The following is a 16,095-nucleotide window of genomic DNA, read 5'->3' on the forward strand; positions in this document are numbered from 1 at the left end:
GTGACCTATGTAAGTGAAGATAAATGCAAGCTCTTGTCTGAAGTTGGTAAAATGCAAGCCAGTTTCAACCTGGACTTACAGGCACGACAGTAAGATTGAGATACTGTGCTGCTATGTGGGTATTTCTTACTAACCAGCTTCTTCCCCATCCACCAGCTTCTCCTATATACTAGCTCAGCAAAGCATAAACAGCAGAGGTTAGATCCATTTTACTCCTTAGGTCCATCTTTTATCTAACATGGAACACTGAGGGAAAAAAACATCAACAAGCTCTCAAAGGAAAAATACCTAAGAGCAGAATCTTTAAGGCAGCAGGCACAGCTCTAGGGACTGCTTTGCCAGTAAGTTACTGCCTGGTTGTCAAGAAAAAAGACATGCAGTATATCTGTGTTGGGCACTACTGTGCAGCCCCGTTGATAACAGTGGATTTCTCTAGCACAGTATTATCAGGTGCAATAAAATGCTAGGTTTGTACAGGCAGTTTTTTCTTCTACTTCCAATATTTATCCCACTGTACATTGATTCTGATTTAACTGCAGATTTTATTTTTCCTTTACTGTAGAACATTAAAAAATATGTATCAGTGGTTGTTTATATTCTTTTGGACAGATAGTTTATCTATTGATCACACAGTAAACAGAGTACATACGCTAAACAAGATGTTTCATTTCCAGGTGGAGTTGAATTAAACACATCATTATCCTGTGGTAATTAGCTTATTACATACATTTTCTTGCAGAGCTAGACTAGATGACCTCTTCTTTCCTTCCTCTCAACTGCACACAGCAGGGCATCCTAGAAGACTGACACCTATGGTACTGAAGCATTTCAGCTTGTGGCACTTGGACAGTGCTTCTTTCTAAAAAAAAAAAAAGGAACTTACAGAGATTATCTCAGCATGTACTCCTCTGAATAGAGGCAAATGTTTGTGGTATTGATTGATATAAAAAATTAGGGCTATGAAAAATCCTATTGAGTCATTGCAAACCTTAACAGGTAAAGTGCAAACGCCACAGCCTGTTATTGGTATTGACCTGGCCACTGATTTCTAGTCATTCTGCCCTGAAGGAAAAATTAGTGGAGTACTTATTGGATGGAGGCTCATTACTCTGTCATTCAAGGGATGTTGTTTTTTCAAAACCATGTTCAGGATTATAATTTGTAGAAGTTCTGTGGTTTGTCCATCTGTACTCTACTGTTTGCTGCGAGCACAGTTGCAGACTTAACACTGCTGTTATTAACAGCTATTCAGGAAGTTCTTCCATTTTATATTCCTAGTCTTCATACATGGATGACTTCATTTCTTTGGGGTCATTTCTGATATGCCCATTTCTTGTTCTTTTTGTGGGTGTCTTACAAAATTATATTGAGTGTATTTCACAGTAGCATTAGATAGTAAGCTTGACTGCAAGTTTGTATCTCAGGTTTTCAGCACAGCCATATCTAAATAAAAAGCTGGGATGGACATCAATAATAGTTATTGCTGTGTTTCAGCATTTACTACAGTTTCAAATAGTACGATTTCTTGTTCTCGAGTCACAGTTGAGTGGGACCCTGGGCAGCCTGGTCTAGTATTAGATATGAAGGTTGGCAGCCGTGCCTGTAGCAGGGGGGTTGGAGCTTGATGATCCTTGAGGTCCCTTCCAACCCAAGCCATTCTATGATCTATCATATTTGTAGGGAATTGAAGGCATTTGAGAAATGAAAATGTAAAGATACTCCAATCTCAGCCTGGTTCAGTCAGGTTTAGTTTTTAACTGTCTAAATCCACGCATCCCCTCTTCTTTCAGCTTCAGTGATAAGGGTGTAGGTAAGTTTTACATTTTTTTCTGAGTTAAGAACAGAGTTTGCCTTTTCATCTCATCTAAGGGAGATGAGCATTCCCCTCCCTGTCTCCATCTAAAGCCACTAATGGAGCTCCTCAGCTACTCTCCCAGACCTTCCCAGAGAGTTAACATTTCTCTTCTGGTCATATTGTAACCTCTCTCTTAACGGTATTCAAACTTCAAGGGCTTAGCTGTAACTACACGTAACCTACCTAGGACATAGAAAGGATACTCTTCTGGCACGGAATTTGGAAGTAAGATACTAAACACCATATCTGATTATTTTGTTCACTAAATTAATGGAACTCATTGCAGTATTGTATGCAGAATTAGCTGTACAGATGCTGTATAATCAATGAATATAAAGATGTTAAAATTATGAAATAAACAAGAGAGTTAGGCAAAGCAGATTATAATAACAAAAAGAGAATAGATAGAAAGCCTACCCGCGTCCTGGGCTTGCTGGAAAACTCCAGAGGAGGGATCTCCAGAAGAGAACCTTCCCCGCTGGCAGTCAGCTCTTAAATGTGTCTAGGAGAGGTGCAGCCAGGCTCCACCCCTTCTGGCAGCACAGGTGAATTGCCTACACCTGTGCTCCATGGCTGACTCATAGCTCACTTCAGTTGATCAATCAGAGGTTCAGGCCATGATTCAGCAGTTCCCATACAGATGCACACACAAATATTCACCTGCAGTGAATTAAGCAAATCAAACACACTCCTGTGAGGAAAAGATGCCATATATACACTAAATTGGACTTTGATACCGCAAGCTGTGCCACTCAGGAACTATCTGACAAGCCCAAAAGAGCTCTTAAGCAAAGTGGCCCTGCAGAAATACACGTAGGGCTTCTCTGCCAGAGCTGGCAGATGGCAGAGCAATAGATCTAAGAGATGCCTGGAGGAAACAGTACAAGGGATGCAGCAACAGCATGAACAATACATTGAAATAACTAACAGGGAGAAAAATAAAAAGAAAAAAGCCCCAAACTGATAAAGATCTTTAATTTAAAAACGGAGTAAGTTTATTCATTGGAAAGTGCAACAAAATACCCTAGGGATAGAGCATTCCACTCCAACAATTAAAATTGCATTAAAAAATCGATAGGAAGGTCTGAGTCGTAAAGAGGACAAAAGCCAGTACTTTTCTTTGTTTCAGTATATCTTTGTGCAGAGATACTGATAATTTTCTTTTTTATGTACTCAGTCTACAACTTCATTGCTTTTACTTGGAGGACATTCTGTAACTTACAGATACTAGCTTGAGGCTGCAGGACCCTAATCTGCAGGCACTTAGAGGAGGCAGATGTGAAAGAATGGGAGTATAGGACATACTCAAATGGTATTCTAATGCTGCCCCATGTCATTTCCCTTTAAAAGCTGAGGTATGCAAGAAGTCCAGATCCACTCAAAATCATTTTCTGCTGCAGCTGGGGGGGCTGCAAGCAGGCAGAAGGAGAGCACAAGGCTAGAACAAGCTTACCATGTGTTGCTCAAGGGAGCTGCTAGTTTCTGATCACTGAACCAGTTTTTGCAGTAGAAGTAATTCACTTGGAAATGCTGCAGGTAGGTTTCATAGCAACCTACTCTCCCTCACATTTGTTAACGCACTCCAGCTGAGCTTTACTAGCCTGATTGGCTTCTTTAATAAATAGCAACGGTATCATTTGCTAGCACTTTCTGCCCAATTATTTCAAAATATTTTACAAACATAACTGAACCAAGCTTACAGTTCTGGCATACAGATCAGAAAGCTGCAGAGAATACATCATAAAGGGAACCAAGTACAATAAATGCCCACAGCAAAGTTCATCTTCTGAGTCCTAGTCCTAAATTTATCCTTCTTTCTTGTTTTATTTCTTCATCCCAGACCCCAACCTCTTCCTTACAGCAGCAAGGACTGCTTTATTCTACAGCTGTTTCTGAATGCCTGTATAGACAAAGACTTCTGGTACAACTGAGCTTGTCCACTCGGTCCACGTTAGCACAATCTTTGGGTCTCAGCTGTCCATATTTGGTTTACGTCTCTTGGCTCTGCTGTTCTCCTGATGGTGACTGTCTTCCGAGGGTACCCGACTCTCTGTCGCAGACTCCTCTGGAAATTTCTGACCCTCAGCCAACACCTGTCGAATAGTCATGTTGATACGGGAAGACTGCAAGTACTTGGCACAGACCTGCCAATCCTCATCAGAGCTGTGCTCAATGACTGAGCCAACAGGAAGGTCTGTAGAAAGTGCCTGGTCGAGGCACGAAGGCAGAGTTGTCCCTTCAGGGTTGGGAAGGACACGGGGGACAGCATGGTACAGCAGACGGCTGAAGCCAGACATCACCATGATATCTCCACTGTGCATGAACATTGCTGTTGGGGCCTCTTCCCGCTTCAGGCCCCCAAGTAAAAATATGGAAGATTGTCCAAAACTAAAAATGGTGTGAGGATAGAGAGAGAAAACAAATTGAGGTAGAGAAAATTGTATGTACAATAGGAAAATATTAGCAGCAACTGCATTTCTTTAGAAAACAACAACAAAAACAAACTACACCAAAAATGCCAATGGACTCCTTGTTAGAACACGGAGAACATGGAAAACAGACCAAGAGGACTAGTTTACTTTAGACACAGTGTGAGCAGTTGCTCTGCTGAGGTATTTCATGCTTGTTGCTTAGTACCCAAATTGCCACTCTGCTGCTTTAGAACATAACCGTGCCCTGTACTGACAGCAATTCCACTGAGATGCCACATCCATACTATTCAAGCAGTTTTCAAGCAACCTATGTCCGTGAGCTACAGCTTCCCAAAATTCAGGTCTTTGGAGAATAATTATATGCTCAATTAACTAAGCGCATCATACTAACTTCCTATAACCATATATGATCATGGTAAAAACAAATAAATAAGTAAATCCACCATGCCTTCAGTAACACTCAAATGGACTCACCTGAATGATAAAAGGGGACGAGAATGGTCTAGTTCAGACTCATCTACATGAATTCCCAGGGAAGAATCAAAGTGATAATAGTTCAAGATCCCTGCTTGGGCTTGGAAACCCCGGAATCCACAGGCTGCAGCCACTTGTTCTGACAAGAATGCAAGGTCTGAGGGGAAAGGAGTGTGATGATTTGCTGAGTACTTCTGGAGGAAGGAAAGTGAAAAAAAAAACAAAACAAAAACACAAAAAGAGCAAACCTAGAACATCAGAACAGCAAATGCAACCGGAAATAAACAACAAATCATATCTCAGAAATCTGGCAATAGTCATAAAGAAGGACTACAACATAGGTATGACAAAAGAAGTTTTCCTCAAATCATTTAATGCTAGGCCTATGCTGAATCTGCCTGAATTAACAGTCTTTCATTTTAATAATGGAGTTGAACATTATAATTACACTTGAAGTTGATATACGAACATCGTGAGGATTTACCTAGGTCATTCAGTCACCACCTAATTCTGCTAATTGAGAGTTCTGTATCTTACCAACAGAGCTCATCTCAGAGCTCTTAAACAAACATCTTCGCTCCTTTGAAGGATAAGACAAACCCACTTCTCCCTCTCTTCCTCCAGTGATTTTGACTGACAAGAGTGAAAGGGAGTAATCAAGTTTTCTTTAGGCCTCAAAATAATATGCTGATCTGATATATATCTGATATATAGATAAGATAGATCTGATATATATATAAGATATATATATATATATCTTATATCTGAATATAAGGCTGCAATCTGATTTGCTTAAGTGTCTGTAATACACTGATAGACTATACATAAGCACCCTGCTGTCCTGTCTCAGCCTCTATCTGACTCAATCTGCTGAACAAGTTTATCTGTCTCCATTATTGAGGAGCTCCAGAATAGCTGTTAGTTGGTGAGACTGTACTATACTGGTTCAGGTTGTAAGTTCAAAGTTGCATCTTAAGCAGACTTTTCCTGCTCTCATCCCTCCACTGAGGAGCAGCATTTCTCAGAAGTACCTGTCTTCAAACACGAAGGTCAATCTTGCTCCAAGTGCTTTTGATACATTCCCTTTTAGAAAGGTAAAAATGCTCACTTATGCTGAAATGGAGTCACAGGTCTACAGCCAAGCACATGCTACTGTGTTACCTTCTGAAGCAAAGAAGGCAGCAATGGGCTTTTGCTGTCAAATCCTCCACAGTGAATCCAAAAAGGTGAAAACATTCTTAAGAGCACGGTGTTACAGCCCTTCCTCCAGACTGTTGTGTAGGATCCTGTGAACCTTACTAAATTTTATTCCATAATACCCTCTTTCTGTCTGCAATCCTGAGCACTTACATTGAAGAAAAGAAATGGAAAGGAATTAAATTGCAATACCTTGGTATCCCAATTGTAATGGTAACCAAGGGTCACCCAGCGCAACTTCTCCAGTAAGCTTCTGGGCTCACATTTACTGGAACCTTTCCTTCTGCAGAGACAAAATTGAAAGAAACAGGATACATGCTAATTTCTGAGAGATTTCATGATACTATAGTGTGCAGTAATGAGATTCACTCATCCACGTCAGCCTGTTAAAACCATCAGTGCTAAACTTTTATTTTCATTTTCCTTTTATGCCACTGTTCATTGTTGAATTTTCTGTTTCTGAACTGCATTTCAGAACGAAAAATTCAGTTCATTCAACCTGCACCAGTTGTGGAGTCTACTGCCAATTGCTGTTGTGTTTGTACTCTGGTGCCTAAGCTGGGATATCATACAGAGAAAACACAGTGAACTGGCACACACTTTTAAGTCAGAATTAAGCATGTACTATTTGTGCAGCTGAAAAAGAATCTGTAAAGATCTAAAACGTATAAACACAAGAATGAAATATTTCAGGCACTTAATGGAGAATTACAAGAGAAATGTGTTAGCTGACAGTGAAGTATATGAAGCTGTAAAACACTCTCCTAAGCAAGAGGCCATTAGTTCTGCTGCTCGGTACTTTTACAAGAAGCCCTTAGGATGAATTAGTTCTGTAAGGTGACTTCAGATATGACTATATGCATCTTGTAATGTCAAGGAATTTAGACTATGGGTGTTTTCTATCCAGGATGTCACAGAGGACCAAAAGTACTCTCGATTTTTTTTTTTTTTTTTTTTAGGAAAGAGCAGCATAATGCATACAAAACTGTTTTCCTCAAGTGATAACCCTAATGCAGTGACCTGTAAGCTCACAACTATTTTCCCTTCATACTTGAAGATGTGGAAGGCAGGAAGAGACCTCAGGGACGGGCTTCTACTATGGCTTAAAGAAAAGTCCTCACAAAGTTACACCACAGAGTACTACTGTAGTAAATCAAACAGAAGCATGCTAGTGACAAATACAGAAAAGAAGGTAGACGTATCTCCTAGTCCACTTACACCAGAAATTTCAGTTTCTTTTCTCATGCTTAGTCGTGAGATATGATAAAGAAAGAAAGGAAAGGATGAGACAGAATTGAACAGTAGTGCCAGATGGTCGGCTCTCATTTACAGCCTCATTAGTTCAGCAAGACATGATCTTTACAAAACTGAATTAATGGTATCTGTGCTGCCATGGTCAAGTGTCAGCCAAGCATGTGCATTCAGCATGCGCTTCTACTGGATACACAGCTTGTTTCTGCCCTTCACTTTATTGATCTTTAGTATTAGTAGCTTGTAAGCTAAGCTGGGAACAGGAATTAAAGGCCAGTTTCTTTACCTGTAGTGATTTTTTCACAGCTCACTGAATCTTGAAAGAAAGTCATCTTTCCAGTTTCCTTCTTTGTCACAAGGTAATAGCAACTGTAATTGCCATAATGCAGCAATACAGTAAGCATCAAATGCATGTTGCTTGGAACAGTTTATGGAGCCTACCAACAAGTAACAACATTTAGAAAATTGAGAGGCCACAACTCATTCCTCTGCATCTTCCAAACAGTAAATTAATGTTCATAATTAAACATTTTTTCACCTGCCTTCTGAAAATGCCCTTCATCTTCTTTAGCTACTGTGTTAATGTTCACACAGAAGCAGGAACAGTAGCTCAGAAGGTCCGGATTCCCAGAATTTATTATTTTGCACATGATTTCACAGGTGATTGATTAGAAGGGGAAAGACTGGGGTGTTACGTATTTGGAAACAATGAGTTCCTAAGCTTGTAGCAGAGGTGCTCCTGCAAGAAGACACTGTGAAGTTCAGGCTAAGCTATGTTAGAAAGAGAGCAAGACTGAAGATTATGAGGGGAGATGCTCTGAAGCATTCTTTTTTTTCTTTACTTACTGATAAATGATTCCATCCATAAAATCCTCCCAACTGTTTTCTCACATATGCAGGCATATGTATCCCTCGCAAGGACATGCGTCCTCTACACTTTAAGTCCTCCACTTTGCAGAGAGAGCATAGCTACATTTCTAGGTACATTTCTAGGAACTGTATGGACTCTCCCTACCTTATGATTCCTGCAAACAGCAGATATGTTATGATCCAAGCACACTTAGGTATCTATCTGATGGAAGATTAAAAAGCCTTGAAGAAGAAGATGGAAAGATAAAAAGCTTTAGCAACTGACCTCCTTCTAGCTAAGCATGCTTTTTCTCAACTCTCTGAAAAGTTCTCACTCCTAATACCAGACAAGTTTGTTAGTTTGATCTGCTTCCTGCTAGGTAAAGCATAGATACAGCAGCTTGCAGATGTAAAGAGCAAGCCGAATGCTTAATAAAACATGGTGTTCCTGCCAGCCATTGCTCTTCCAATTGCTCTTTTCAACTGAACTAGATTCAGCTGCAAATTAACCTCTGTTCTGATCATTCCAGGTGTGCAGGAGGTACTGCTGGGAAAGGTCTGTCAAGCTGGAATAGTACCCAACCTTTTCCAGCTGTAGGGCACAGTCCACAGTGCTTTCCAAGAATATTTTTTTCATATGTGATGGAAGAAAAAAAAAAAAAAAAAGGCATTTGAACTTCTGTAACAAATTCCAACTGAGCCTGGAAGACTCAAGTGCAGTCTAACTTCTGTCTCAGGTATGAATATTTAGAAGTTCAAACTTTGCTTTGGCAAATCCATTTCTTCTGGATGTTAAGAATTCTATTTTATTTTATTTTTTTTTAAGAAAAATCTCAGCACATCCATTTTCCTAACAGGCTGTAGCAAAAGATGAGAGCTGCAGGGAAATCTGGTCACTCCAGCACATGACACAGCCTTATCAAAAATAAGCAATTAAATCAACAATGATAAATAATGATTGTATACTGTAAACAGCATCTAACTTCCTTTTATTTTTACAATTATTATTTTTTAAAAAAGCTTAGATTTTAACGTTTCCTGTTTGAATTTAAAACTTGGACAAATTCTCCATTAATCTCCAAATTGGGTAGAAGAAAGGCAGCTTTGTCTGCTACAGAACTCTGATCCTGTGGGGATCTTTCAGAGTAAACAAGATTGACATTAAAATGGCACACATTTAATTGCCATCTCAGACTGGATGAAAGAAAAAATCTGAAAATCGAAACATGGAAACTGGTCAATTTGAGTGCATATACACAAAAGTGAACGTACAGCTTTTCAATTACAGCATAGTAGATCCAGCAGCTGACTGGAAAGAAGAGCTTAGCAGGCACAGCATGTTTGGAAAGGATCCACTTTGCCTCAGAAAAACTGAGGTTTAAGGAGACCTCATGGTTCCACTTGTAGTTGAGCTTCGCAAGCTTCTGAGCACCATGACATCAGCCAGGGTTGCTGTTTTACCCTAGACTGACAGATTTGGCATAATTTGCTACTAGAAAATCATATTGTTAATGTAAAAGAAGAGACTTAACAAGGATGCACATCACACAAAGATACATCTTTAACTTGGCATGTCTGATATGATCTGTATACTGCCAGCACATACTCAGTCTTTTTCAGCTTCCTTTCCTTGCCATTTTTAATTCAGCCTTCTCAGAGCTGAGCACTTCTGGCTCTGTTAGTTTTGACCAAAGGTTGTTTGGGACTCACCTCAGCTTTTCCTTGCTTTGCCCCCACAGATCAGCGGTCTTCTCAGGAGCCATATGCAGGTCCAGGTTGCAGACATTGGGTTTCTGGGTGTATAACTTGAGACACTGCTTCACCCAGTGACGCTGGCAGCCCGGAAGGAAAGGGTTTTGTATGAAAATAAACCCTGACCAGGAAGAAGAAGGTAGAGGGGATGGGTGAGAAAGTATGGTTTTTCCATTATCCACACAAGGATAAGAGCTGAACTCAACAGGCAGATGTTTAAAACATCATAGTTAAAACAGAGTCCCATTTTTCCTCTTTCCCTACATTTCTTGCAGTGTAGTCTTGTTAACCAAGTGCTTCAATCTCTCTTCCCCAGCTGCAGAGCACAGCTCAACTAAGCACCTTGGGTACCTCTACTTCACAAAGATCCCCATGCATCATCCCAAAAGCCAAGTGCTTCCTCTTTTACACGGCCCAGCACAGAACCAGAAACTGCTCCTACTGACATCTTAAAGATTATAACCACACTAAGCTTGGAAACCTGTACACAGCACCATTTGTAGCTTTTCCCCATCCCCCCTTTCCTGAATCTGGGAAAGGATAATAAAGCACAATAATAAACCTCCACACAATAAGAAATTTTGCAAGGCTTTCGGTGTACAGCTTTCAAGTTTCATTTCTGCATACAAAGTTGTGCTGTATCAGCATTCTGTATTCATGATGCTGACACATTTTTGAATTTTGTTGGGGGGGGGTGTTTTTACTTTTGTTTTTTAAATAAGGGAATTACGTTTCAGAACTCATTAATTAAGTCTCAGAACTCATTCTGTCTTCTTATTGCTACTTCATTGCTCCTTCATTGTCATGAACTGCAGAGAGCAGTCCACAGGACAAAGTTCTTAGAACGTAAACTGTTTTCTCCTTTGCTTTGTGCTTATTTCCAAGCACGTGTGGTTATATCAATCTTTACACTTTTGCATGGTATTACTCAAATTGAATGAAAATCAAACTGCATTCCAGCTACGTTGCTGTCGTCTATTAATTAATAATGACTGCAAAATCTATCAACAAAATGAAGTAAATAAGTAGCTAATGAGCACAGTGATTTAGCCAAGCATTTCAGGCAGCTTTCAAGCAATAGCCCAAACAAGAGGGTTAGCACAGATGTAACTGTGGATCTGTTTGGTCCGTATCTTAACAGAAAGGAGTCCTTGCCATAAGATATGCCATTGTTAGGCATGTCTTATATTTAAGGATATATAAGGATACAAGCATATTAGGATTCTTTACTGGATTTTTTCCCCAACACCCCAGGGGTGTTTCCTTCCAAGACAAGATTGACAGCACTGATGAATGAGAGTGCTGAGAAGATGCTATTAATCTGTATCATACTTATTTTGAGAATCAAGGCTTTCTTTCAAAAACTGCCAATTCAGTAAGACTCACCAACACATTCACATACAAAGAAAGATAAGGATACAGCAGGAACGAAGGAAAAGGAGGTTTCAAGGTTTTGCCCTATTCTGTCTTTCTGAACTTGCAGTCATATCAAGACACACAGACAACAATAGATGAAAAAGGAAGAAGGAAGTCTAGGTTTCTCAGCAGGATACAAACTTGCCTCGTGGCCTTTATAAAGCGGTAATAAAAGCATGGAAAAATCTTCCTGCCAGCATATCTCACAGACCTCAGAAAATTAAATTAAGTGGTTAGAAAAAGAGCCTTCAGTATAGTCATAAGACACTGTCATTCACTCCATTCTATTCCCTGCACCTTCAGTCTACAGGTAGCTTCCTTACAGGTCTGATTACAACAAGTTTCTTTGCCAGAAACATTAAATTTACTTTCTGTTGGCCGGTGTATAGAACAGAGTAATAACATTGCCCTTTCTGTCAACAGCTTTTGATGTGCAGTTTTAAAACATTTTACTACCTATATGAATTACACTGTACTAGGGATGTATTGCCTCCAGGTGCTAATGAAGGAATTGAAGCCCGGAGGGCTAATTACACACAGAACTGAGAGCAAGAATTCAAGCATCAAAGGCAACATTTTTGGCCTTGAAAGAGCCCAAGTGAAATAAGCAAAAGAGGAATTCCTTGGGGATCTGTATAATAATAAAATCTGCCTTGAGGACACAAATGCAGTTTTTGTACTGCAGCAGAATCCTGCAGCACATTGAGTATGAAGGTCTCCAGCCTCAATCTTGGTAAGACAAGCAGGTGTCAATGAGAACAGCCTGTCATAAAAGCAGTTTGTCTTGGAGGACAAATTGAGCCTGAGTCAGTAGTGCACCCTTGTGGCAATTAAGGCTGATTGCACGTTGGCCTATATGACTAAAAGCTACTTAAAGAGGAACTGCGAAGAACGGAGCCAGATTCTTCTCCAGGGTGCACAGCAAGATTATGGGAAGCAAGTTACAAATTACAGCAATGCAGATTGTGATTAGATAAAAGGTGAAAAAAAGAAATCACAATGAGAACAGCTGAGCACTGGATCAAGTGCACAGAAAGTAATCTCTGTCCATGGAGGTTTGCAGAACTCACCCAAACAAAGCTCCCAGCAACCTGATCTAACTCTCAAACTGGCCCTGCTTTAAAGCAGAGAGGATGGACCAGAGATCTCCAAAAGTCCCACCCAACCTGACATCTTTCTATGTCTCTAATAAGTGACCTGAAGATCTAGTATCAATTTCAGTTTATTTAAACAATGAACCTAACAAAATTATTCTGTACCTTACATAGGACAAGAGGTCAGTATTCACTTCCCGTATACCAGTAAATAGGGGCCATGCTTCAGGCCTGAAGTGGCTGTATTTCAGTCACTTATCTAATGTTTATGATATATGAAGAGGAGGAGCTGATGCTGCATAAGTATAACATTTCTATCAAAGGCCTTGGCAATGTGGATTCTTTCCCATAAGGGATGGTCTGTTTGATTAAGATACCATGAAACTACTGGTTCTTCTGTTCTAACCTCCATGTATCACTGCATCTCCTCCTTTAACTGATGTGTTTGTCCTCCTGCACTTAAAAAAAAACCAAAAAACAAAAAACATAACAGCAAACCAACAAGAAGAAAAAAAAAACCCAACAAATCAACATCACAAACATTAAATTATGCTGAGGTAAACCTAAGTGGATTTTTCAGATAGGGGAAGAAAGATAAAATGGAGGATGCCTGAATCAGAAACAACAATGTTGCAATTATTTTTCTTGAAATCAGAGCACCTACCTGGGTACCCATTGAGGCCGTAGGCTTTCCACCGGCTAACTGGCTGCAGTCCTGCCCTGCAGGCATCTTGGTCACTGACTGAAGAAACACTGAGCTGTGATCTGAACACCTGGTAAAAGAAAGCAGATCTGTTAAATGGAGCAAAAAGCAGCAATAGACACAAAACTCATTCAAAAACAGCACCTGTAGAGTGCTACCATATTCCATTCAAATAAAGGGAACCTTGTGAAAACAAGGGAACTGTTGTCTGAACAACTGCAACCACAACAGGACACACAGAGCTGCAAAAGAGCTAGTATCTACAGATTTTACAAGACTTAGGAATTGGGAGAGACAGCCTTCATTCATAAAGAACAATTTGTATTAAGAAAAAGATCTGCACTGTTTATCCATTTCCACATCACAGCTCAATCTGTAAAAACCATTTTGCTGAATATCAATCTCCATGAGAGAACAATACGTAGTTCTCGTAACACTTTACATCTTCAAAGCATTTTCCAATCACAGTTACTGCTCAGAATTCCATAGGATAAATGACTGTTCTCATCTATAATTACAAGAGAAAAGGGACAGTGATGAAGTTGCCAAAACAGTCTGATGTAAAGGACTGCAGAAACCCTATAAATGCTGAATACCACGTTGTTACCACTAGGGTAAGGAGCTCAGGGATCAGCAGGATGTATTTTTTTCAGTGTAGTACACTGGATTGCAATAATACCTGTTTCAACTGTAATAAGTCCACATTGTTTCTGAAAGAAACATATCCACCTCATTCTCACTGCTTTCCTTAGGTCTGGGAACTTTCCCAGGGAGGACATAGTAGAGGTACACTGGTTTTGTTGCAGCTCAATTCCCCAGTCCTGTTCTCTGTACAGCTGTGCAGAAATACAGCTTTATGTTAGGAATTGGGGAAATAAGCAGGGGGAGGTAGACAAGACTTCATTTTGTACCAGTTTAAAGCATACATGAAATTAAGGCCCAAGTGTGAGCGCTCCCAAATGAGGCAAATGAGGTACAAATCAGTTGCTACAGGCTGAGAAAACAACTCTAAACCAGTACTGAGGGGCAGTTTCTGGCAACATACTCAGTTTTACCAACTTCTCAATTCTGCCAAAATTGCCAGCCTTGAAGAGCTTTATTCTGAGTCTTGTCTGCAGAACACACCCAAGAGGGAAACTGCTTTGACTGAGCCTTTACTGTTTTTCCATCTTCTCCAACTGCTTACACACCGGCTGCTGCCAGGGCTTCCCAAGAACAAGACCTGCTCCTAAACAGAAAGATTGTATGTGCTGAACTAGTAAAATATGCCTTGTAGCAGAGCAGCTGGGGATGTCACACTTCACTGGAAATCTCCATCACTTGAAGCACTCTTCAGGGAGAAAAAGAACAACAGTATCTAGGCCAATCTGGCTGGCCTGCAGTCCTTCTTTATGGGAAAAACTATATGCTATTAACCTGGGGGGAAGAGGAATCAAAGACTCTTTCACTAAAAAGCTGTCAGCTAATCCCAGAAGGTAAGAGGCACAAGAGAGAGGACAGATGCTTGTGATGCTTTCGAGGACTGCAAACTTCCCAGAAGGGCTGTAACGCCAGAATCCTTTGATAAAGTATTGCTGCAAGCTCAGGAAAGGCTGAAATATTAACAACTACTCTATTCAGTGCTAATGCCTGGCCTGAACAATTTCCTATAGGTCAAGTTTTGTGTCCAGTTAACGATATCAAAACTATTGTCTGAAAAGACAGAGAAGTATGTATTATAACACAACAATAAAAATAAAAGGCTAAGTATTGGGAATATGAAAAACCAGGTCAGGTTTCATTTTAGCTATACGCCTACCCTCATTATTTGCATAGTCTCATAGGGAATCCAAATTTTAATACTTCTTCAGGAGAGATCTGTTACCCTTTTATTAGGTGACAAAATAGGAGATGAGCTCCAAGGACCGCTTTCCACAGCGCTTCACCCACATGGTGAAACTACTGAACCACACAGGTACAGCTTTCAGAGGCTCTCCCACTCGCGGCTAAACCACGAGGTTGTTGAGACAACAGGAAAAGGATCCTCGCTGAGGGGAGGGCTGCCCCAGTTCCAGCCACGTGTTCCCCGGGTGGCAGAAACACACCCTGGCTCCTTTCTGGCTCTCCACGTTTTTCCAGGCCCAAGGTATCTGGCAGGCCCAGAAAACAGCGACAGCCTGTTTGGTTCTCTCAAGTAACACACACTTCTGGTGGAGGCTTTGGAGATCACACTGCCGCGCTGAAATTTAGCTAGCAGCAGCAATAAGCAGGCATGAGCAGAAATAGTATCTCTGCAGAGAGGATTTCTGTTACTGTGGCAGCTTCGGGGATACGCCCGCGGACACCAGCATCCCTCACAGCCCCCGGTCCCGTGGAGGAGCTCTGCACACCGGCACCACCCCCAGCCGTGACACCCGACACGAAGCGCTCCGCCGAGGCGGTGCCCGGGCCCGGGCCGCTCCGTGGCGGGCGCCGCAGCCCATCGCGTAGGGCTCTGTAGGCACTGCCCTTCGTAAGGCGCCCACCTCCGGCCCCGTAAGGCCCTTCGGCGCCGCGACGACGCGGGAAAGGCTCAGGGACAGAGCCCGGATCCTCCCGCGGGTGGAGGCAGGCCGGCGCGGCCCCGCCGTGCCACCCAGCTGCCCCCGGCCCCACACTATGAGGGCGGCGACGGCGCGCCGTTACCTGCCCCCCCGGCGCGGAGAAATCCACCACCCCCCGCAGGTCCGCCGCGTCGCGCTGCCGGTAGAAGCGAAAGAGCCGACGGAAAGCGTCTTCCCCGCCCTCCCGGCCCAGCGCCGCCGCCCCCGCCGCCATTTTGGCTGCGCCGCCGCGGTCGGACGGCGCGCGCGCTGCCGAGGCGGGGCGGAGCGGGGGAGCGCCACAGCTCACAAGATGGCGGCGGTGCGTAGAGCGGCTCGGCATTCCCGGCGCGTCTTCGACATCTTCGTGGCCGAGGTTCCCTGGACGGTGTCGAGCAGTGAGTGCGCGCCGACTCACTCCCTCCCCTGCCGCCCTCCCCTCCCGGCTCTCGGGGTTGCCGCGGCTCCGTCCCCTATGGCGCAGAGCCGCTAACCATGCGTCCGTTTTTCC

General features: G+C 42.1%; 2 protein-coding genes and 1 long non-coding RNA gene across 3 annotated transcripts in view; 2 read left to right on the forward strand and 1 right to left on the reverse strand.

The window, feature by feature from the left end:
* On the forward strand, window positions 1-8,876 carry LOC128086693 (uncharacterized). Its single transcript, XR_008209480.1, has 2 exons — window positions 1-115; window positions 8,589-8,876. It is a non-coding gene; the product is annotated as an uncharacterized LOC128086693 (long non-coding RNA).
* On the reverse strand, window positions 2,814-15,927 carry ALKBH1 (alkB homolog 1, histone H2A dioxygenase). Its single transcript, XM_052695571.1, has 6 exons — window positions 15,688-15,927; window positions 12,985-13,093; window positions 9,769-9,931; window positions 6,151-6,241; window positions 4,762-4,955; window positions 2,814-4,243 (listed from the first exon to the last, which is right to left on the reverse strand). The coding sequence occupies exons 1-6, from the start codon at window positions 15,925-15,927 to the stop codon at window positions 3,826-3,828; spliced, it is 1,215 nt and encodes a 404-aa protein (XP_052551531.1). The 3' UTR covers window positions 2,814-3,825.
* Window positions 15,873-16,095, forward strand: part of SLIRP (SRA stem-loop interacting RNA binding protein) — a 2,454-nt gene continuing 2,231 nt past the window's right edge. The window contains exon 1 of the mRNA XM_052695574.1: window positions 15,873-15,982. Coding sequence (XP_052551534.1) covers window positions 15,898-15,982 — 85 coding nt within the window. The 5' untranslated portion in view covers window positions 15,873-15,897. The remainder of the gene's footprint in view (window positions 15,983-16,095) is intronic.

This window comes from Tympanuchus pallidicinctus, unplaced genomic scaffold, assembly GCF_026119805.1.
Source record: "Tympanuchus pallidicinctus isolate F22 unplaced genomic scaffold, pur_lepc_1.0 scaffold3, whole genome shotgun sequence".
NCBI classification, from domain to species: Eukaryota; Metazoa; Chordata; class Aves; order Galliformes; family Phasianidae; genus Tympanuchus; species Tympanuchus pallidicinctus.

Excerpts from the sequence above, each read along its gene's own strand:
- ALKBH1 (XM_052695571.1), bottom strand. The coding sequence starts at position 15,927 with ATGCCGAGCCGCTCTACGCACCGCCGCCATCTTGTGAGCTGTGGCGCT. Across the intron at positions 6,242-9,768 it reads CAAAGCAAGGAAAAGCTGAG|AAGGAAAGGTTCCAGTAAAT; the intron begins GTGAGTCCCAAA and ends TTGTCTCTGCAG. Across the intron at positions 4,956-6,150 it reads ATTACAATTGGGATACCAAG|AAGTACTCAGCAAATCATCA; the intron begins GTATTGCAATTT and ends TCCTTCCTCCAG.